The 21,961-nt window shown below is 42.4% G+C and overlaps 2 protein-coding genes, 1 long non-coding RNA gene and 1 other non-coding gene across 5 annotated transcripts; 2 read left to right on the forward strand and 2 right to left on the reverse strand.

Moving 5' to 3' along the window:
- Positions 1-1,054: 1,054 nt before the first annotated feature.
- LOC125977529 (protein kinase C delta type) lies at positions 1,055-10,458 on the forward strand. Its single transcript, XM_049734090.2, has 17 exons — positions 1,055-1,261; positions 4,725-4,855; positions 4,955-5,227; positions 6,041-6,209; positions 6,454-6,485; positions 6,603-6,688; positions 6,956-7,085; positions 7,174-7,274; positions 7,448-7,529; positions 7,705-7,826; positions 7,915-8,088; positions 8,217-8,308; positions 8,394-8,456; positions 8,557-8,695; positions 8,868-9,056; positions 9,259-9,387; positions 9,498-10,458. The coding sequence occupies exons 2-17, from the start codon at positions 4,747-4,749 to the stop codon at positions 9,663-9,665; spliced, it is 2,058 nt and encodes a 685-aa protein (XP_049590047.1). The 5' UTR covers positions 1,055-1,261; positions 4,725-4,746; the 3' UTR covers positions 9,666-10,458.
- Positions 7,309-7,380, reverse strand: trnae-cuc (transfer RNA glutamic acid (anticodon CUC)). The gene has a single exon. It is a non-coding gene; the product is annotated as a tRNA-Glu (tRNA).
- On the reverse strand, positions 9,792-12,353 carry LOC125977532 (uncharacterized). The gene is made up of 2 exons (XR_007484664.2): positions 12,226-12,353; positions 9,792-10,733 (listed from the first exon to the last, which is right to left on the reverse strand). It is a non-coding gene; the product is annotated as an uncharacterized lncRNA (long non-coding RNA).
- sfmbt1 (Scm like with four mbt domains 1) lies at positions 11,939-21,931 on the forward strand. Of its 2 annotated transcripts, none has more exons than XM_049734089.2 (21): positions 11,939-12,189; positions 14,403-14,464; positions 14,569-14,663; positions 15,489-15,732; positions 15,866-15,954; positions 16,159-16,411; positions 16,834-16,931; positions 17,015-17,116; positions 17,233-17,392; positions 17,530-17,612; positions 17,908-18,034; positions 18,220-18,333; positions 18,497-18,536; positions 18,622-18,689; positions 18,776-18,915; positions 19,058-19,167; positions 19,332-19,507; positions 19,727-19,908; positions 19,990-20,214; positions 20,285-20,413; positions 20,483-21,931. In XM_049734089.2, the coding sequence occupies exons 2-21, from the start codon at positions 14,440-14,442 to the stop codon at positions 20,621-20,623; spliced, it is 2,601 nt and encodes an 866-aa protein (XP_049590046.1). In that variant the 5' UTR covers positions 11,939-12,189; positions 14,403-14,439; the 3' UTR covers positions 20,624-21,931. The 2 variants fall into 2 exon arrangements, with proteins under 2 accessions (XP_049590046.1, XP_049590045.1); XM_049734088.2 differs by having other exon boundaries at positions 11,941-12,189; positions 18,494-18,536.
- The last annotated feature ends 30 nt before the right edge of the window (positions 21,932-21,961 follow it).

Consider the following 21,961-nt stretch of genomic DNA (forward strand, 5'->3'; position numbering starts at 1 on the left):
TAAAGCATCACATACAAGACTTGTGAAAACAATAAAACATTCCTTCCACTCGTGTGGGGATGCTTAAAAAGTATTTGGAAAAAATACTTGCTTGCATATCCACTTACTGTATTCGATGTGGAAGAAGTGATGAGAAGCAAGTATGCGGTGGTTTGAAATTACATAAATGGTCACTTTTGCTGTAGGATCTTAAATTTCTCCTGCAGAGGTCAGTAAAGGATGATCAACTTTGACTGGTCCAGTCATGAGTTTCATGAAAAACAAAAATTGAGCTTGCTTTCAGTGCTGATTGTTGATTAATGACTGTGATTACTGACACTGGAGTGATTACTCACTTTTAAGTCTGACTCAGTAACTTTTTCCATCATTTCATCTTGGTGAGCTTTTCTATACGTCATTGTTGTGCTCCTTTTTGTTTTTTACAGCTATGAATAGTTCTTTAGGTGCAGCTGACGCAGAGCGTCTAAATTTACTGCTCCATTCCCTCATCCATTTGAACAGTTCTGGAGGGTGGAGGATGATGACTCAGCACCATGTGGACGGCTCTGCTTATTGAAGGAGTTGGACCGTGGAAATTATGTGGGGAGGGCCAGTGTAAAAATACACGAATGTCTGAATATCCCCAGAATCTCTCTCTCTCTCCCTCCTCTCTCTCTCTCTCTCTCTCTCTCTCTCTCTCTCTCTCTCTCTCTCTTGTGCGAACAGTGCCCCACCATGGCCCCTATAAATATATATATATAAATTATGAATAATATATATGTATTCATATATATATATATATATATATGTAATAGCAAAACTATCATGTTGCACCCAGCATACAGTCAGTGACAGTAAAAAATATTTTACTTTTTTGTCTGTAATTCTTTACTTTCAGTACTTCCAATTTTGTCAGAGTATTAAATAACTAAATAACTTGAATGATTTCATCTCTCATTAGAAACTCAATTTCCAGCACACAAATGATACTTTTAAGGCTTTGTTTGCCCAATCGGCGATAACGTACACACGGAAATCACCTGGGTGACGTCATACTTTGGACTTACTCGAAGTCGCACAAAGCCACCGTGCGTGGCAGCACTCAGTAGCAGGACGCCACCGGGAACGCATTCAACGTGTCAGTCTCACCACACGCACGCACCGCATACATTAAAAGACGCACCCGAAAGCAGCGCAGAAACGTTGTAGCGATTGCGCCGTCGGACAAAAAGTCTGCCGTCGGAGGAAACGCCACTTGACACTTTGCGACTTGGCGGAAGCGGTAAGTCACGATTTTCTTATGGAACTAGTCTAGGTCGCTGTATGATCGTTGGGACGGGTTTTTTCCTCAACGTAAAGAAGCGCAGCCACTTTGTTTTATTTCACTTTGCAAATGAACGCACGACAAGTAAACAAATCCCGGTTGGCTTTCATTGGTAGATAGATGCGCTTTGGTGTCAACTTTTCCCACTTTCTGTAAACATCAAGTTATAACAAACAACCCTTTTAATATTCAATGAAACACAGTAAGACGAGTCTATTTGGTTTATAAATAGTCCGTGGCGCCTGGGGGTAGCCCATGGCAACCGAGTTAGTGACACTGACTAACTTTGTACATGAAATTTATGAACTCGAGCGAAGAAAGCAAAACATTCAAAATGTTGCAAGGTACACCAAAACCTTTGTTTTATTAATGTGGATTATCAATGTTGCATATTCGAGGTGTAGTTGAAAGTCTACATTGGTGACTTTTCTGGATATGCTCATTTTATAATCCCATTTACAGATTGCAAACAGCAATGTCGATTTTATGAGAAGATCAAATGATGCAATAACTTGACAGAAAGATAGGCCATGTTAGGACCGTGAGATCTTTTGAATAAGTCATGCAAAGAATTGTGCTTAATCGCTTGTCATCATAAACATTTGTTTGATCACCAGATCATATTTTTCCAGAAGTTTGTGTGACCCTCTGAGGGAAAAGATTCCCACCACATATCTGAGCTTTCACCAATTTTGCTTATCATTGCACTGTCTATGCTTTTGGAGGCGGTAATACAATCTGCCTGCAGGCAGAGCCGTGTCAATATTAGCTTGCGGTCTCCTGAGTAGCTTTGAGGATGCTCTCTGGACATCTGCTGAGTATGAAAGTCACCCATGTGCAGCATGAACTTCTGGAAACCAAAAACTCTACCCCAGAAATGTGTTGCTGTGATTCACCGCCATGCTAAAAGGAAAAATATTACACGCTGCCGTTGATGAGCATGCAGGGAAAAAAAATTCGCTGTTGAAGGATTCTTGCTCTGCTGGTTTAGCAGGTTTGACAGCTTGTCAAAGAGCTGAGCACAGCATTCAGAAATGTAATCCAAGTATGGAAATATAATATTTCTGCGAGTATTAGCTCCCTGAGACCAAATTACTTCCATTTCTTACGGTTTTGGTGGCATCCATGACTACATTGTTGACCTCTTGCACGTGTGCATGTGTTGCCCTTGAGCAAGGAGAGCAAGTGTTTGATATTAATCTTGCTTAGTTAGGGAAGGGGGAGGGCTTTAATTCTGAGAGCGGCCCTCTACTCAAAGTCATTAAAGACCGCTTTGTTCAAGGTTATTAGCGTGTGCTCAGATTGCATGCCTCTGAAGACTTGATGACGACTGACATTTTTGTAACACTTTTTGGGTTATGCAAGTCAAGTGTATTTAACCTTTGCTGCTACATTTCTCAGGTGGAAAATTCGTACTCATAAAAACACAGGAGGTTTATTATGGGTTGTCATCACGTGAAGGACTGACGCAGCTTTGTTGTAATTATCTGTCAACTAGCGTCACTTCGTGAAGTCAGTCTGGTTGCTGAACTTTGCTGTCTTTCACTCCGACTCCAACTTCCCTGTTTGGTGGCTTCTTACAGCAACACTGCAAAAAATTAAATGGGGGGGGGCACCGCTGTTCACCCTCATTGAAATCACGGCGAATACAAAATGAATATTTTTAGACAGCAAGACTAACTTTGATCATTCTTAACATAATTTTGAAACGTCTTTGGCGAGTTTTCATCGCTCTTGATGAGCTACAGATGCAAAAATAATGGATAGCTGTACCCGGAAGCCCTGTAGCAGCGTGACACAAACACACTCGAAAAGTCCCGAGATGCTGAAACCAAATCAGCTCGCTGGCATTCAGCCATCATCGACTGAGTCACTTATAGCTTTTGCCCTTCCAACTTTGACACGTGTTACCTGACTCGGGTGCAGACATTGTGAGTTCTGTTCTATTGCTAACTGGTAGCCTTTGCCATCAATTAACAACCAAGTGGTAGCTCTGTTTCAAAAAGGTCGGTGACCCTTCATACCTGACAAACAAGCTTCAACTTTTCCATTGGCAGGTCATAAGGTGCTTTTAGCACAAAGGAATTGTGTTCTTGTTTTTGTAAAGAATGTTGTTTACTGTAAGTGCTACTTTGCGTGCGATGGGTCCTTTATGTACAAATGAGCAGATGTCATTGGAAAGTGTCCAGACCTGTCCCACTGGTTTGGTTAGTTCTTATGTCAAATAACAATTTCCAGCAATTCAATGCATACCAAACCTTTGATATTTATTTTGGTTCATAAATTTTCCCAATTCCAGTTTACTGTTCTTTTGATGAACTATTTTTGTGTTGTGGTAGATATCATATGGCCCACTGTTGCTTAGAGCGACATGTGGCAGACATTCAAATTCTTCAGAAAAGTTGTTGACTTTGCAGGAACACACGCACAACACACACACGCATCATTTTGGAGCATTAAGTTTTTTTTCATCTTGGGTCAGCCAGATTGTTTTACTGTCCTGCCCCTTCCCCAAATGTATGTTCTCCTGTCCTCAGTTTTTCCAGTTCCCTTTGGGGACACAAAGATGTCTTTTTTTTTTTCTTTCAAAGTAGCAGATATTTATTTTAGCTATCGTTTGTTTAGTATTTGTATAATGTTTGTGTTGGGCTACACTGCAGCTGTGTGTGTAAATGAAGCCTCTGTTATGGGAGCACTTCAGCGCCCTTGTGACCTCTCCGATCAGATTTATTTAAGGTTGTTTTAAGCGCTAGGAGGCGTGAGGGGAATTAGGGACAGAAATTATTCTAGTCTTTGAATTCTGTAATGGACCATTAGTGTAAACATTGACTTTTCTACAAGGAATGTAAAATGTTATGCTTTCCAACATTTGCATTGGGAAGGAAAAAGACATTACAGGTGATCACAACATTTGCATAAAATGCTAAATATAGAGCATTAATCTGTGGAAAGTCTTGAAAATATAAACAAAAACTCAAAGTTAAAGTTTCATGATGAATCACAATTGAAAAATTTGAATCCAATATACAGTAAAAGAAGGTAACTTAAAAGTGAAACTTGTTTAATTATTCAATTTTCCTGATTTGTTTTTTTTTCTTTGTGTTCTTAACTCATTTTGGGGTTACCATTTGCTTTTTTTTATATTTGCCACTTAATGTAGCAAAGTGGTTATTTTGATGACCGGGTAATTTGTACTTCCTCTCTTGTTCCCGTCTGTTGACACTGTTGGTCATCTCCCTTTTTGTGTGTGTGTGTGTGTGTGTGTGTGTGTGTGTGTGTGTGTGTGTGTGTGTGTGTGTGTGTGTGTGTGTGTGTGTGTGTGTGTGTGTGTGTGTGTGTGTGTGTGTGTGTGTGTGTGTGTGTGTGAGACGTGTACTGCCCATATCTGCCACATGTAATTGCCCATTTGGTGTTTCCCCAGGAAGCTGAGGTGAGCCGTTGCCATGGCGCCCTTCCTGCGCATCTCCTTCACCACATATGATTTGGGTGAATTGCCTCATCAATCTGAAGCCCCCATTTGTGCCATCAAGTTGAAGGAATCCGTCAGCACGGGTATGAACGGCAAATGGATTGCCAGTGTAACGGTGTGGCCAACCACTGGGTAGCGCTATGTCAAACTTGTGAATCCCTAAAATCACTCTTTTCCCACAGATCGAGGGACGACATTGATTCAGAAGAAGGCCACCATGTATCCGTCGTGGAAGTCCACTTTCGACGCTCATATTTACGAGGGTCGTGTTATCGAAGTGGTTCTGATGCAGAGCGCCGAGGTGGCCTTGGGCAAGGCGACCATTGACGTGTCTGTACTCGCAGAACGCTGCAAGAAGCCCAAGACCAACGGGCGGGCTGAGTTCTGGTTGGACATGATCCCTTCTGGGAAGGTGTACATTTCTGTGCAGTATTTCCTGGAGGACAGTGATGCAGGTAAAGCGATAAAGTCATCATTTTTATGTGTCCTTCTTTCGATTCTTTCAAGTGTTGTAGCATCCTGAAAGAATAGTGGCACTTACAGAATTGTTGTTTTGGAGTAGCACGCTAACTGATTAGCTTCATAAAGGTTAGGTTCAGAAAGTTCAATTGTTCAGAGGCAGTTCCTATGAGAGAAAGCCCACGTGGGGGTGGGGTGGGTGCTTTTGGTTTTGACTCCAGACTTTATCAGCTCGCTGCCATGCACACCACGTTTCCTGAAAAGTGTCAGTGAATATATTTTTCTCTCTTTCTCACTCTCTTTGTCCTTCTCTCCTATTACTGCTTTCTTGGCACAGTCCACTGAAGCGCTGTCCAAAGGCAAGCAGCTGTCACTCAAACCCAAAGATCTCTTTTTGTACGTCTTTACACTTCTCAGCCTAATCAGCAGCCTCTTTAAGGCAACTCCTTTTTTTTCCCTACAACGTGCTGCCATTTACCCGCCCACTCTCCTTATCGCCTCTGTTTCTGCCCGCTTTGTTTGCCTTTCACCGTCTTCTCCAAGTGACTTTTGACCCCATGCAGTTGACTTGCGTCAGTTGCTTGTTCACAGTTGAGTTTCTATGTGTCCAATCTCCATTTAAGAGACGTCGTACTTTTTGTAACTGTGGGTTTCAACTTGAATTTCTAGAACCTTGAATAATAAAACATAAATAAATGTCACAGATATGTTAGGGGAAGAAGGTGCTTAAAATAATAAGCCTCTGTTTTCAACACACAAAATTAAATGTATTCATTTATATTTATTTGCCGATTGACCTTTCCCTTCAGCTGCCAACCAGCCATCTGGGAGAGTTGGTCCTCAGGATGGACTCACGACCCTAAATAGGAGGAGGGGAGCATTCAAGCAGCCTAAGGTTCACCTCATGAAGAGCCACGAGTTTGCTGCCACTTTTTTCCACCAGCCTACCTTCTGCTCTGTGTGCAGAGAGTTTCTCTGGTGAGTCCGATCTTTGGTATGATAATCAGGGTATTAAAACACAAAAAGAAAGAAACAACAATGAATCATTTTATTGTTACACAATAAAATCACCAGGGGAAACCACCAGGTCATGTTGGATTCCATCTGATGAAAGTCACCAGCACTAACTCATTGCATAATCTTTTCACTCTATGGGGTCATTATCAAATTTATAATTCTTGGATGGTAGCAAAATTGTGTTCTTTTTTCTCTCCCCATTCAGGGGACTCAACAAGCAAGGCTACAAGTGCAGACGTGAGTTTCCCCCACTACCATTTTTCAATATAGGACAACAGTTTTGTTTTTTTTTCCAATTTTACATCATCCTACATTCAAATTTGGACTCAATATTTTGTTCTTGATTCCACCCAGAATGCAACGCAGCAATTCACAAGAAATGCATCGAAAAGATTATGGGCAGGTGCACCGGAACTGCAGCAAACAGTCGTGACACGATGGTGAGTTGTTAGGAGGCTTAAATTCAATTTAACCTCACTATATATTTTTCCAATTTCAATTACTTTGTCGATTTTACCACAATATTTTCTTTTCGGGAGGGGGGGTCTAAAAAACAAATGAAAAATACTTTATGGGACGTACAGTAAAGCAAAAACATTCTAGTCCCAGCTGAATGCAACATTTTGTTGTGGGACTTCCTTGAACTTATCTGAATGTAACATTCAGTTGACGTAATGGTTAATTGGGTCTGTTAAATCTTTTTATAGTTCCAGAAAGAGCGCTTCAAGATTGATATGCCACATCGCTTCAAGTCCAATACCTACAGAGGCCCCACCTTCTGTGACCACTGTGGCAGCCTGCTGTGGGGTCTCTACAAACAAGGCCTTAAATGTGAAGGTGGGGCTGCTCAATATTTGTCTCACAGTGTTTGGATAAAAAAATGACTCATTAAATTTCTACAATAGTAACTTTACTGATCTTTCAGATTGTGCCATGAACGTTCATAGCTACTGTCAGAAGAAAGTGGCCAACATGTGTGGTATCAACCAGAAGTTACTGGCTGAAGCGCTCTCTTACGTCTCACAGGTTTGTACCACCCAAGAGCAATGTGACAAGATCTTTCCCTGACCGGGAATCGAACCCGGGCCGCGGCGGTGAGAGCGCCGAATCCTAACCACTAGACCACCAGGGATGATGCTATTAAATTTGAAAATACATGTAGGATCATTTCATTTACGCGTATGAAATTTACGTCCTAGAAATCTCTGAAGAAGTCTGATAGCGCCAATACACTAGATATCGGGATCTACCAAGACATCCGTGCACCAACACATCCTACTGGTAAGATGTTGTCATTGCAGTTTAAGGTTGCTAATTGTTCAAATGTGTTGAGTTCTTTGCTTTTTGCCATTAGTCTTAATTTGAAATCTGTTTTTGAGTTTGTTCAAGATTGTCTATTTTTTTTAGTACAGGTTTTTATAGTTGTGTACTCACTCTGATGTATAAATCCTCATAGCTGATAAGAACGGCACATCAGGTGACACCTCGAGTTCAGCCTTACCTTCTGTTAAGCGGTTACACCTCACCACTGACCATCTGGTCTTCCACAAGGTTCTGGGCAAAGGCAGCTTTGGCAAGGTGGGCGGGGTTTCTACTTCATATCACTTCTCCCAAATTATACTGTGTCACCACGCTACTCAAATCTCACTCGTTTATTACTCCTCAGGTCCTGTTGGCCGAGCTCAAGGGTCAGAACCAGTACTACGCCGTGAAGGTTCTCAAGAAAGATGTGGTTCTCATGGATGACGACGTTGAGTGTACGATGGTGGAGAAGAGAGTCCTTGCCCTCGCCTGGGAGAACCCCTTCCTCACACACCTTTATTCCACTTTCCAGTCTAAAGTGAGCAAAGCGTGAAATGTGACATCATTACCGCACGGAGGTTATCTCGACCCACCAAGATGACCTCTGCACACACTTAATCAATTTGTCTGCAACAATGAGCTGATGAGGTCATGCTGTTACCTCAGGAGCACCTCTTCTTTGTGATGGAGTATCTCAATGGAGGCGACCTGATGTTCCACATCCAAGAAAAAGGCCGCTTCGATCTAATCCGAGCCACGTAAGCGCAGCAGCGTACCTGAATGGATTATCCGCTTATGTTCAAATAGAATTCTATTGAGGTTGTTTTGTATTCCAACTTTCAGATTCTACGCTGCTGAGATCATCGTGGGACTGCAGTTCCTCCACTCAAAAGGAATAATCTACAGGTAATATATTCACAGGGACATGCTAATACAAATAATTTTAGATGACGAGATTCGAACGTAGTGTAGGTGGAATATAAACGGATATTATAATAATCCACAGGGATCTGAAACTGGATAACGTCATGCTGGACAAGGACGGGCACATTAAAATTGCAGACTTTGGCATGTGTAAGGAGAACGTCTATGGAGATGTTCGAGCCTCCACGTTCTGTGGGACGCCAGACTATATTGCACCTGAGGTATTTAATATTACAGTGCCTCGAGATAAGGGCTAAGTGAGGGGGGGGGGGGGGGGGTCCACAGGCCCTCTACGTCCTTTTACATAATAAATAGTCCTGTATTATTTGTGGCATTAGCAAGTAATCAGAACGTTTTTCTCGTAAGCCAACCAACTTTCTCCTTTCATGGCAGATTCTCTTAGGGCAGAAGTACAGCTTCTCAGTGGACTGGTGGTCTTTTGGCGTACTGGTCTATGAAATGCTGATTGGCCAGTCGCCTTTCCAAGGCGACGATGAGGATGAACTGTTTGAGTCCATCCGGTCGGACACCCCCCACTACCCTCGCTGGATAAGCAAGGAGGCCAGACAATTGCTGGAACTGGTGATGATATGACATGTTCTCGTTAAATGTGCAAAAGTGGGGCGATTTAGAGTTGCTGGGAAACTATGCAGCAAATTATCAGCAAGCTTGGTGTGACTTTTGTGTTCAGTTTTTTCCGTTTTGTTTACTTTCTAATATTTCAAAGGGCTGTTTTGCCTTATAGTCCAAACACTTATCTTCTTTTCCTCCATCATTATTGCAGTTGTTTGAGCGAGATCCCAATCGTAGACTTGGCGTGGTAGGAGACATCCGTGCACAGCCCTTCTTCAAAGCAATCAACTGGTTCACTTTGGAGAGGAGAGAAATGGAGCCCCCTTTCAAGCCCAAAGTGGTGAGAAACATTCTGACTCAATTTCTGCTGTCCAAAACACAATGTTGTGAATATGTCAAGATGCATCACGGCATCGACTTGTGTGGTAACTGAAATCTCTCCGCCTGCAGAAATCCCCAAGCGACTGCAGCAACTTTGACAGAGAGTTTCTGAGTGAAAAGCCGCGACTCTCTCACACTGACAAGAACCTCATCAACTCCATGGATCAGTCGGCCTTTTCTGGCTTTTCCTTTGTCAACCCTAAACTGGAAGATTTGATAAGCAAAAGAAAAGACTAACTGGTTGCACTTGGACCTCCATCACTGACTTAGACTTTTGGCTATAGGCCTATTTTCTTTTATCTTCATGGTTGAATTTTACTGAATACCTCTGTCAGAGGGTACGAAAACACTCTATACGTGTAATTAAGGGACGTACTTCAACTACTATTGAAACTATAATTGGAACTGAAGTTTTTCATTTTTTTTTATATTTGTTATTGTTTAACCATGAAATCACTCCTAACCCAATCATCTATGTACTGTATCTTGAAAATGATATTCAAAAACAAAACTGACTCGTACACACAAATTCCACCACATCCTGTGTCTCTAAAGATCTAAAAGTAGCAATACTAAAGACATTTTCAATGGGTAACAATTGTCCGGATTATTGCATAAAAAAAATCCACATTCCAGGGAATGACATCACTAGTCACATCCTGACTACCAGCACTGACTTTAATACTGGAGCAGCTGTAAGCAAGATAGCCATTGTAAATACAGAAATGCCCCCAAAAAAGATAGATTAATTTATTCTTTGTTAGTTTTAAGATGTGTTACATCTGCACACTCGGCCAGAACAATAAGCACATCCGGTGGTTAAAATCAGTGTTGGTGACATAATACGGCCCTACTTGTAGTCAATAAAGATATATATTTGTGTTGGAATGAGCATTTAAAGTAAATAACTTGGAAGTTTATCAAAAAAGAAATGTAGTCAATTTGCTTCTTAACCACTTAGTTAAAGCTGTACCTTTTTTAAAATTATACTTTTGCATCTGATTATAAATAAACATTCCTTTTATCCATACATTTTCTGGAGCACATTTTCTCATTTCATCTGACAACATAAAAAAGAGTCAAGTCAACTCCGGTTTTGATTTTGATATTGGGGATTTATAAGGTTAAAGGTGAAGAGGGTACATTCAAGATGTAGCACTAAATACTCATACGCTCTGCTGCCGCCTCGTGGTCAGGTGCTGTGACTGCATTCACCGGTTCAATGTGAAGTCGATGACAGGCGAGCAGGCATTCCTGCAGTGGCCCGTTCTCTGTCCTCTCTCTTCGGCTACTACCTCCCATCGTCTGACGTGAGAAGTGCAAATGAAAAGAAATGCTCATGTGAGTGTGCAGCCACACTTTACTCACTAGAGTTTATACGCATTCGGAAAAAATATTTTTTTTTTTGAAAGAAGGTTGTTACTAAAAATGTCAGGTGGCGACCCCCATCCCTCCTTAAAAAAAAAAAACATGCACAGTGGATGCAATCCTTTTGTATTAAAATGGCAGCGCAAACCATTTCCTCTAGTTGTAGTTCTGACCAAAACACTTTCCACAAAAAAAATTGACTGAGTGAATTTGGGAATAAATTCTCTGCCATTGGTTCTGTATTGGTGCAAGATCGGATCGTTTTGCTGCAACAGCTCGAATTTATGACAGTGTTGCGCTGTAAATGCGAGATGTATTTTTTTTCCTTTTGTTTGTAAGGCATCCAAAAAGGGTTTTTCTATTGTGGAGGATCGGGAGGCAGCGAAGCCTGCCTTGCGTGGTCCAAGTGAACAAAAAAAAAAAAAAAAAAAACGTTCCCGTAGTAAACATACACACATCAGAATAATATCATGTATATACTGAACAAAGAAAGTCAATTTTGTGACGCAGAACGGGTGAACTTGGATTGTTGCATTGGCGGCGTCAGTGCACATTTTCAGCAGTTTCTCCTTCCCGCACGCCTGTTCTCTCCCCTCCTCCTCCCACCGCCGACTTGAAATCTTTGTGCAGCACAAGTGCAACATTTGCTATTGAAACGATCTTATCTTGGTTGGTTTCCAATCGATCGTCACGTGAAGCTTTTCTCTTGCGCAATATTTGTCGAGTTCGACAAAGAGTGTTGGAAATAAAAACTCGCGATCATGCGGTGACAGAAACGATTAAATTGCACGTTACGAAACGAAAAGCTTTTTCATGACATATGCTTTTCTAGTTATCGAAAGTGGGTCGATTATATGGCTAATTTATTACATCTCAATCATCACCGGGATTCCGCTGGGGATTAAACACACTCGATCATGATTGATAGGAATACTTCTCTAAGCATGTGAACTAAGACAAAGCCTTTCTTTTTCTTTTCCCTCTTGTTTTTTTCTGTCCCTTTTCTTTTTGTGCGTGTTCCAGATGTTGTCGTAGATTGCGGTTGTGTGATAATTTTATTGTGTGTGAAGATGGAAGTCGGCGTGATGTAGCCGGGCTGAGAGGCATATCGGAGTGCGCATGCGCAGTAGCCGTTTGTGCCATATTGGAATGAGGTCGTGGACCAGAAGTGCGTCAAGCTCGCAAGGCGTCAACCGAGTAATACCGGAAGTTTAACACCAAATAATTTTTCTCTTCTTCGCTGGTCGGTTACGCACGTACTTAACTTTCATTTTGAAAGTCATAAACCAGAAAAGACTATTTGACTCACGCTACCTTCACACAACTGCTAGCGAGCAGGCAGGCGGCGAGAGGATCGGCATCTAAAAAAGCGACTTGAAAAAACTACTTAACGGTAAGAGACCAATTCGGCGACCAAATATTCACTTACTCCGCACTGTTTGTTACATTTTGCTGTCAGTGTTTTGCACCGCGGTGAGGCACACGTCTTTTTTCCTGCCTCTCAAAAAGACGAGTCCGGCTCAGTGGTGTAAAGCGCCTCCTTATTGCTCGTCAGCCTGTGCTCGCTCTTATTGCTGGGAGCCTGTGACGTGCAGTAACTTGACTCGCTCTTTCCACGCGTCCACGGAGTCTACCCACACAAAAACACTCGCACATACATGCACACGTTAAATCATCACTCGGAGGCGAGGTAAGAGAACGTCCGTGAGTGGCCATGCGTTGTGCACTCATCAGTGGGAAAGTTACGCCGGCGCGAAAGGGGAACAGTGCACTCTCCTAAAGACACCTAAAAGGACATTTGCCCTTGAAGAGTTATACATAATACATAATATATCGCGCTACATACTCGACAAGTCCTAATGTCAATGCTTTTAAAAAAATGTCTCGGCGCTTGCAAATTGGTCGATGGATGTTCAGGTTCCGATGTTGACTTATTGCAACCGCTGTGTGGCCTCCAACTTCCCCTTTGTGCAACCTGACTGATCCGTGGGCTAAACATCGTGAAATGACGCTTTTAGTTAGTCATAATAGTATATTAAAATGTTTATATATTTAATGTATCTCCCAAAAGTGAGTACAAACCTCACATTTTTGGAAGTGAAGTCATGACAAAATATCTTGAGCCAACAATCATCAAATGACACTTTGCTTCAAGTAGTCTGTGTACAGCTTGTATAACAGTGAACATATAATATATAATTAATAATGTAATTTATAACAGTAGTTAAAGGCTGGATGCAAACATAATTACATCCTCTAACAATTATTTTGGTAATCCGTTGTAATCTGTCGATTATAATCTTGGCTCACCTTTAGTCCGGAACATGAGCTGTGATTGATTTTACATGAGCCTGCAAATACAATATTGATCAGAATGCCATTTTTAAACAATTAGTGGGCACACTAATTGTTTAAAAATGGCATAGAATATATTATTAAGATTTTATTTTTATTTTTAGTTGACTTCACCTTTAAAAAGTCACCGTAAAAACATTGAACCGTGTTAATTCCTTTCCTCATAATGCAAGCAGCTGCTAATGAAAATGGTTCTGGTTCTGTTTATTGTGACAAGTTATTTAAAGAATGTGTGTGTGTGAATTGATTTATTGACGAGGGATGTTCTGCCTAACAGAACAACAGGCGTTGAACATATTGTTGAACAAAATACTTCATTGAATTAATTTATGCAAAAATTCAGTTTTTTATGCATGGAAACATAGTGCAAGTTAAATTATTTTTCAGACTGCTAAACTTTGGTTTCACACAAAATGGTGTTTGGAAGCATTATTGAAATCAGCATCAGTTGTTAGAATAGAGGCTGTCAACTTTACTTCTGTTCCGTTGCTCTTTTTTCCACTCTTATGTTAGAGAGTGTGACCCCAAGGACAATGAAATCCTCTGGTGTGTATGTATGTGCTGGTGGGGGGGTAGAAAGACAGAGGGCGGGGTCGGGGGTGAAAGGCGGCGCAGATCTTGGCGGAGCACGAGGGTCACCGTGGCAGCGGGGTGGCTGAGAGGGGGCGGTGCGTGATGTGGGCCTCGGTTTTAATAGAGACGTCCCGCGTGACAAAGACGAGGCTGACAGGCCGCCTGAATGGAGCTGCTGTGACAGACCGACGTCCCGTTTGCCGCCGCGGTCCCGCCCAGCGCTCCCCTCATTCACGCCGCAGCTCTTGTTGAATTAACTTGATTTCATGTGCGCGTCACAATGCCGCGGGTCACGTCGACGTGTCAACACCTGATGCGTGTCCACATTAATGTCAAGCCTCTCTCGGTTTCAAATGCCCAATTCAAGGATTATTAGATCCTCAAATGTTTAATACAAAGTAGGTTTTGCTTAAAAAATAGAGGATTAACTGCCTGCGTTGTGGTCGTCGACTACCACGCAGTTCTACTTTTTGTTCTATTTTTATCTTCTCTTTTGCTTAAAACCACTCAAAATGGAAAACGTGTTGGTGTTGCAAGTTGGGCAGTCACTTTAATGCAAATGTGATGATGTCCTACCTCATCTGAATCAGAAATCAGTGATTTTTTTCGAGTGGTTGTTGTTTTTAAATCTGACCTTATTCATTTAATGGATGTCAATCCTTTTCTATACTTCTTCAGAGTGCCTAATCTCGGTTGAAGAGGACATCCCACCAGCATGAACCAGGAGTCACTGGAGTCTGGTAGGATTTAGAATTTGTTTCTTGTAAAGAGTAGAAGGAAAAGAGGAAGATGATATTTTAGAAAGCAGGTTATAAAAGGAAACAAATGTGTGTTTTTGTTGCAGATGGCGACTGTGCACAGGATGTATCCGACTTCAGCTGGGATGATTATTTGGAGGAGACGGGCGCTGCATCTGTGCCTCATCACGCCTTTAAACATGTGAGCCCTCAATTCCTCTTGAACTTTTTTCAGAATATGCATCCATCCATCCATGCATCCATCCATTTTCTGTACCACTTTGTCCCCACGGAGGTTGCGGCTTTTTAGAATAACTACCTAAAAGTCCATCTGTCCGTCCGTCCGTACGTCTGTTTTCCCATTTCCATTTACGCGGATGTATTTCTTTTATTTCATTCTGTGTGTGCTTTGCTTTTTGTTTAAAAGGATGCACCAAAGCAAAATCAGTTGTGTTGGCATGGCGATGTATTTTTACCTCTGTAGTCAAATTGGTTACTAAGAAACAACATCCATTCAACAAAGCAGTAGCACTATACTGACGTGTCTTTTGCTAATAAAGACCACCAATTTATTCATAATGTAGAATTTATCCGGGACTCGTATTACCAGTGCAGCAAAGTACTTGGCAAGTAATGTTTACTTGCATTCTATTAAGCCGAAAAGGAATGTTCGGCTGATCACCTTGAGTGTGCCTTCTGTTCACTTGTTTTCTTTTCATTATTTGGTCAAGTGGTCTTTTGTAACCTGTTGTAAATCAGCAAGAAAAAGAATCCTTTATTGTGTCCTTGGGGGAAATCATTAACATGCTATATTTGTGTATTTGCTCACATGTGCTCCACAAATATACTCGACCTAAAGACGAACTGTGTTTGTGCCGTTAACAGTTTTAACGCTCATGACTTCAGCTAGCACCAAGCTAGCGACATCGGGTCCTTAACTGGCATTGAACTGGTCTTCCTCGTTCCAAGCTGATGTCCTTACAGGCCGGGCTACTGCAAATAAATAAAATGTGTCTGCAATTATCAGGTGGACCAGGGTCTGCAGACGGGTTTAACTCCAGGCATGAAGCTGGAGGTGTGCGTGCGCTCGGAGGCCGACGGTCCTTACTGGGTGGCCAGCATCATCACAACATGCGGCCAGCTGCTGCTGCTCCGCTACGAAGGATACCAAGAGAACCGCAGTGCGGACTTTTGGTGCGACACCATGACGGCTGACCTGCACCCGCTCGGCTGGAGCCGGCAGCATGGCAAGCTCATGAGAGCCCCTGACGGTGAGACGAAGTTGGAATTTTTTTTTTTCTTTCTTAATTTAAAAACTGATCGGATACAAAATGAATCCATTTGGCAATCAAAAACAAAAAAAGTGGGCGCCTGGATTATGTTTTTGTGCATGATCCACCACAGGTGTGCGAGAGAGGCACCAGGACTGGGAGGCTTTACTTGAAAAGGTCCTGGCTGAGGAGTGCAGCGCGCCTGCCAACCTACTCGAATTGGTAAGACAAGGCAACCGCAGTCGCGTTACCAACTGAACTGAACTAAACTATTTTGTTTTTCCAGTGGCCTTGCTTCACGTCTGCTACTTAATCATGCAGCACATTTTCTCCCAGTGTGAATTCCTCACCTTGTCTCTCTGTGTGGGCATTTGTGTGTGCGCACGCTCTCGTCTCCTCCTTTAACCCCTTCCCCGCTCTCCTCAGCCTCAGCGCGGCCGAGACCCAATGGAGCTGCTGAGCGCCGGCTGCTATGTGGAGCTTCAGGACAACGTTGACCCAGGGCTGGCCTGGGCCGCCGAGGTCGAGGAGAACGTCGGAGGAAGGCTAAAACTGCGGCTCATCGGCACAGAGGGTCTCCCCGACACACCCGCCACCCTTTGGCTTTTTTACCTCCACCCACGCCTCCACCCACCCGGCTGGGCTCGAGAGCACGGCTGCGCCCTCAGGCCTCCTTCTGGTCAGTGTTTCCGACGTAGTTCTGGCTTCACACTTTATAGTCATGGAAACAAAAGAATATGCTAATAAAGCTTACCAAGGCTGCCTACGGTGTCCGTATTGTAGAGACGCTTCAAGAAACTGTTTTTGTTTCGTTATTGAAGAGAGTCACAATTGTTAATAATTAAACTATCTATCTAACACTCTGCAGGCTATTTCCCTACTTTGATACTTGAGGTCTTATCAATGTTGCTCAAGGTTCATTTCAAACCAATACTAAGCTAAAATTGTTTTTTCTTAACTAACCTTGTGGTGTCTGTGGTGCATGTGCTTATTATAAGTAAAAATAAATAATACTGACTGCTTCTTTAGCTTAGCTTGCAAAATAGAAACACTTGGTGAGCAGCTGTCTTTCTGGGGCTGATTTGTTTCACTTTGTTTTAGAACTTTTGGCGCTGCGAACAGAAGAAGAATGGGAGGAGGTGAGGCAGAGGATCACTGAACTTCCTCAAGATGAAGCTCTGACTGCAGAGCTAAATAAGGTGCTGACACCATGAACATTTCATTGCACATTTACTTCCAGCAAGTTATGATTAATCTTTTAAAGCATGTGTGATTGTCTCAGGACCAGCCTGGCATTGCTGTTCATTGTTTCAAAGAAGGGATGAAATTAGAAGCTGTTGACCCTGCCGCACCAATCTCTATCAGACCGGCCACTGTCGCCAAGGTAACAGACTTGACGGTCAAAACAGTCTCATTTCTAATGTTTGCGCTTAATAGCTCGAGTTTGACCTCAGCTAAAATGGGTTCAACTGGTTTTTTTCAAACATGTTTTGTCTGTAGGTGTTCAATGAGCATTACTTCCTGGTGACAATGGATGACCTTTGTGGTATTGAGGAGTCGGAAGGCTCCGGGCGATCTTTCCTGTGCCACCGAGACAGTCCAGGCATCTTTCCCGCCCAATGGAGTCTTAAAAATGGACTCCCTCTCAGCCCGCCATCAGGTTTGTTTTGTCACCCGTTGTCCGTCATCATCACATGAAATGATTCATACTGCAATTTCTTTTCTAGAAATGAACTTTCCCTCTAACACACACTCATCCATCAATATTCCTTCTTGTTGACTTTGTGTTGTGTATAGGCTACCAGGGTCCAGACTTTGACTGGGCTGATTACCTCAAACAGTGTGAGGCCGAAGCAGCTCCCCAGCACTGCTTCCCCACCGTAAGTCAGAATTACTTTTAACATCTGCCGGCAACGTGCCAGTGATAATTAAATGTGGAGCTGATGGCTAGGCAGCCCGCGATTGTCACGCTGCTGTTATGTGAAGACTGAATGAGATGTGACCTTGCAAGCAGAAAACACATTACTGCAAGACCATTTGAAACTTCCCTTCAGACAGCTCACAACAGCATAAATATTGTAAATCCAACATTCTTTTGATGGAAAACACGTGCCAGTTACATATTTTCCTGAAATATTCCCGTGCGTGTGTGTGTGTTTTTCAACACAAATCAAGGAGACGTGTGAACACAGCTTTAAAGAGTCCATGAAACTGGAGGCTGTCAACCCGCTGTCACCAGAGAACATTCACGTGGCAACAGTCACCAGGGTGAAAGGGCAATACATTTGGCTCAGCCTGGAAGGTGAGCGAGGACTGAAAGAAAGACCTCTGCGTGGAGGCGGGTTTTATTGGTCTGCGTCAACACAAGTTTTGTTGCGCAACGTTACATGATTACGCTCTAATCTGAGCCTCTGACCCCTCGTGGATTCTAACATACTATTACAATTTATTACGAGAAACCAGGAAAGTCTACTTTTTTTTTCCCAGGTCTAAAACATCCCATGCCTGAGTTGACAGTTCATGTGGACTCTCTGGACATTTTCCCCGTCAGCTGGTGCGAGACAAACGGCTATCCACTCGTCTACCCTATCAAGCCTGCAGGTAAGCAAGCAAACTAATGTACAGCTAAGCTTGAACAGTTATTTTCTGCAAAATCGGACAGCAACTTCAACCGTGACAGTAGAGAGTAAAGCATGCAATGTTTAGGACGCAATGATGTTTTTCAAATATTACAACGACAAACCTTATGCTTGTCTTTCAGTAGAAAATGAGAGGAAGATTGCTGTGGTACAGCCTGAAAAACAGTAAGTTTAATACATTTGGATATGAGTCAAATGCGGAAATTTTTCCAACTGAATCTTGTTTGACTCATTTTGCATCACTTTGCAGCAGAGCGCCGCCAAAGTTGTCCTCGCCCGACACTGTTAAGCAGCAGATGGCAAACCAGCCAGAGGCTGGTTAGTGAAATCGGACATTGACATAGCTCAAAATGTGCTGCCTGCACTAATCATTTTCATGTTGTGTTTTTTAATTTACATTGTAGGACAAGGAAATGGCAAATACTGCTGCCCCAAGATCTACTTTAACCATCGCTGCTTCTCCGGGCCGTACCTTAACAAGGGACGCATAGCTGAGCTGCCCCAGTTCATCGGCCCTGGAAATTGTGTCCTTGTCATCAAAGAGGTGATTTTTTTTTTCTTTTTTTCCATCATTCAGTTGTTTTGAGATCTTTTTATGTTTATCTAAATGTCAAGAAGATTCAAGATTCATAATCTGTATTCAAAATATCTCATGTTGAATCCGTTAAATTTGAAACTTTGTGTAGGTTTTGACTCTTCTTATCAACTCTGCGTACAAGCCGAGCCGCGTGCTGAGGGAGTTGCAGCTGGATCAGGAGAGTCGCTGGCAAGGCAACGGAGAGACTCTCAAAGCCAAGTGAGAGGAAACACCATTTCATTATCAGCTCCTCTCACTCCTTTCGAACAACTAGTGGGAATAGCATGAGTGTTCTCAGCTGGGCTAGCGCAACTCACATGCTAGGTTGCAAATGTACTCAAAGAACAAGTGGAAGTAAACACACACTTCTTTTTGTGTTTCAGATATAAGGGAAAGAGCTACAGAGCCACCGTGGAAATTGTCCGCACAGCAGATCGTGTGGCAGATTTCTGCAGGAAGACCTGCATCAAGTTAGAGTGCTGCCCCAACCTCTTTGGACCTCGCATGGTTCTGGAGCACTGCTCAGAGAATTGCTCTGTCCTCACCAAGACCAAATACAGTAAGTAGAGTTGATCAGTCGTTCTATAATAGTGCTTGATTGTGTTCAACCTTCAAGATTCCACTGTTACTATTTTTGCATAAGAGCTAATCTTCTGATTACATTCATGTCATCTGCGTTTGTTTTGCACATTCATTGATATTCACAGCGACGCCCAAATTTAAATGATGATGATTAAAAGTCAAGCCAGCTTGCAGAAATGTTTTGTTGTTTTGCCAGCGGCGTATTACTACGGGAGGAAGAAGAGCAAACGGGTGGGCCGCCCGCCAGGAGGACACACAAACCTCGAGGCTGGAGTGAAAAGAAGAGGAAGGCGGAGGAAGAGAAGGAAGCAGCTCTTTGTCCATAAAAAAAGACGCTCGTCAACGTCTGTCGATAACACACCCGCTGGCTCTCCGCAGGTATCCCGCACACTGCAACTGTCCTACTACTCCAAAAATAAAATTAAAGTCAACATTGAGCTTCATGTCTGCGGCTGACAGGGCAGCGGTGACGAAGAAGATCTTGATGAAGACGACTCCCTCAGCGAAGACTCCGGCTCAGAACCGCAAGACGATTTTCAAGATGATTCCGAACAATCGGCAGAAAAGTCTCAGCCTCCTACACCGTCTCCGTCCCCACCCGCAACACCCAGGCCCACGCGGCGGCGGCGAAAACCCCGCTCGCCCTCTTTTTCCGACGATGAGAACCACCCTCCGTCACCAAAGGTAGTCTCGAAATTTTTACATTTGGATTGGACACCGCTACCATGTGTCTTGGCTTGATCTTATTTTGCAGACGTCAAAGACAGAACCGCCGCAAAAGTTGTGTTTGGACACCAGCCCCCTGGAGTGGAGTGTGACCGATGTGGTTCGTTTCATCCGGACGACTGACTGCGCACCTCTCGCTCGCATTTTCATGGACCAAGTAAGAGATACAGACAGAGACATGCAGGTTCTCCTCAGGGTAACTCCAATGTGTTTTATGTGCTCGTAGGAGATCGACGGACAAGCTCTTCTGCTGCTCAACCTGCCAACGGTGCAGGAGTGTATGGACCTGAAGCTGGGACCGGCCATCAAGTTGTGCCACCACATTGAGCGAGTCAAACTGGCGTTTTATCAACAGTTTGCCACGTAGCTGAAGAACGATAAACAAAGCAGGGACTATTTATTCATACAAAACAGTCATGTCCCATGTTGACTGTGCTTACACTGGATATCTTCTTGACACCCACACATGACCATGTGGTGTTGAACATCAGAAGAGAAAAGAGCAGCATCAACGGTGAGATTTCTGGGTGTTTAAAAAAAAAAAAAAAAAAAAAAGTACAAAAAAAGAGCTGCAATGAGTAAAAAATAAAATACACACTGCAAGGTCTCTTCAGGTAAAGACTGGATGAGTTTAAATGTGTTTTGAGGACAAGGTGATTTTTGAGGCTGTGAAACTTTTTCATTTTAGGTTTCAGAAAAGGCTTTTTAATTTATGTCTTCTAAGTGCTCCAAATTCCCCATCCCTCTTTTTGAAAATTGTGTTGTCATGCAAATATTTCTTCACATATGCTTGTAAATATTTGATATTGATATTGTAATCTAATCTTGTATGCGCTCATTCACCAGTCCTGTTCAAGTGTAAAGAAAGTTTTTTAGCGCTTAAAAAGACAAATCTGCTTACACAAGAAAATTCCAAGTCGCACCGCAAAAGTTTGACACTTAAATTGCATTTTGTCACAGTGATGAAACACAATGTAACATAATGAGCCTTCAAGCCAACAACAAAACAGTTTGCATAAGAATTTGATCTCAGTGAGGAAAAAAGTAATTGTTGTATTATGATAAATGGAACTAATGCAGGCACAAGTGAAAGTATGCACAGTATAGCAATACTGATGTGACTGCATGGTTGTATATAGTGTACACAAATATCTTTAGTGCAACAGGGTAATTCAACGAAAAATAATTGAGATAAATACTCCTACCGAATAAGCAATGTGAAAATGCTCTTAATGTTCACTATATTTGCACAGAATAGTTCAAACTTTCAATTAAACCTAGTTTATTTGGAGCAGTATTTATGGTGATCATTTGAGCCAGTTTACATAATTTATTTTATAATCAACCCAATGCGAGCAGAAAATAAACCAACAAATATGAAGCCACGGGGTGCTTTGTGAAGAAAAGAAATCCTTCATTTAACTTGTCCTTGTAGCGTTATTAACTGTAATGAAATTGTTTGTGTTTTTGAAACTAAAAAAAAAATTCTGTAGTTTCATTTGTTAATTGTTACAATCAGTACCATGAAATGTTTGCTTTATTAATTTCCTGTTTTGAACATAATTATTTAAAGAAAACTGCAATAAAAACCTCCCCTGTCTCCTGCCCAATGACGGCAGAAGATGAATGGATGGATGGATGAATGGATGCAATAAAAACTGCCCAGCTCATTTCATACCGCTTTACCGCACTTCATTTCCCAGAG

This window comes from Syngnathus scovelli, chromosome 11 (assembly GCF_024217435.2).
Source record: "Syngnathus scovelli strain Florida chromosome 11, RoL_Ssco_1.2, whole genome shotgun sequence".
NCBI lineage: Eukaryota > Metazoa > Chordata > Actinopteri > Syngnathiformes > Syngnathidae > Syngnathus > Syngnathus scovelli.

Bases quoted from the DNA above. Each gene is read 5' to 3' on its own strand.
- sfmbt1 (XM_049734088.2), top strand. From the start codon at position 14,440: ATGAACCAGGAGTCACTGGAGTCTG. The intron at 14,465-14,568 runs GTAGGATTTAGA...TTTTTGTTGCAG, and splicing joins CCAGGAGTCACTGGAGTCTG to ATGGCGACTGTGCACAGGAT. The intron at 15,955-16,158 runs GTAAGACAAGGC...CGCTCTCCTCAG, and splicing joins CTGCCAACCTACTCGAATTG to CCTCAGCGCGGCCGAGACCC.
- LOC125977529 (XM_049734090.2), top strand. From the start codon at position 4,747: ATGGCGCCCTTCCTGCGCATCTCCTTCACCACATATGATTTGGGTGAA. The intron at 6,689-6,955 runs GTGAGTTGTTAG...ATCTTTTTATAG, and splicing joins CAAACAGTCGTGACACGATG to TTCCAGAAAGAGCGCTTCAA. The intron at 8,457-8,556 runs GTAATATATTCA...AATAATCCACAG, and splicing joins TCAAAAGGAATAATCTACAG to GGATCTGAAACTGGATAACG.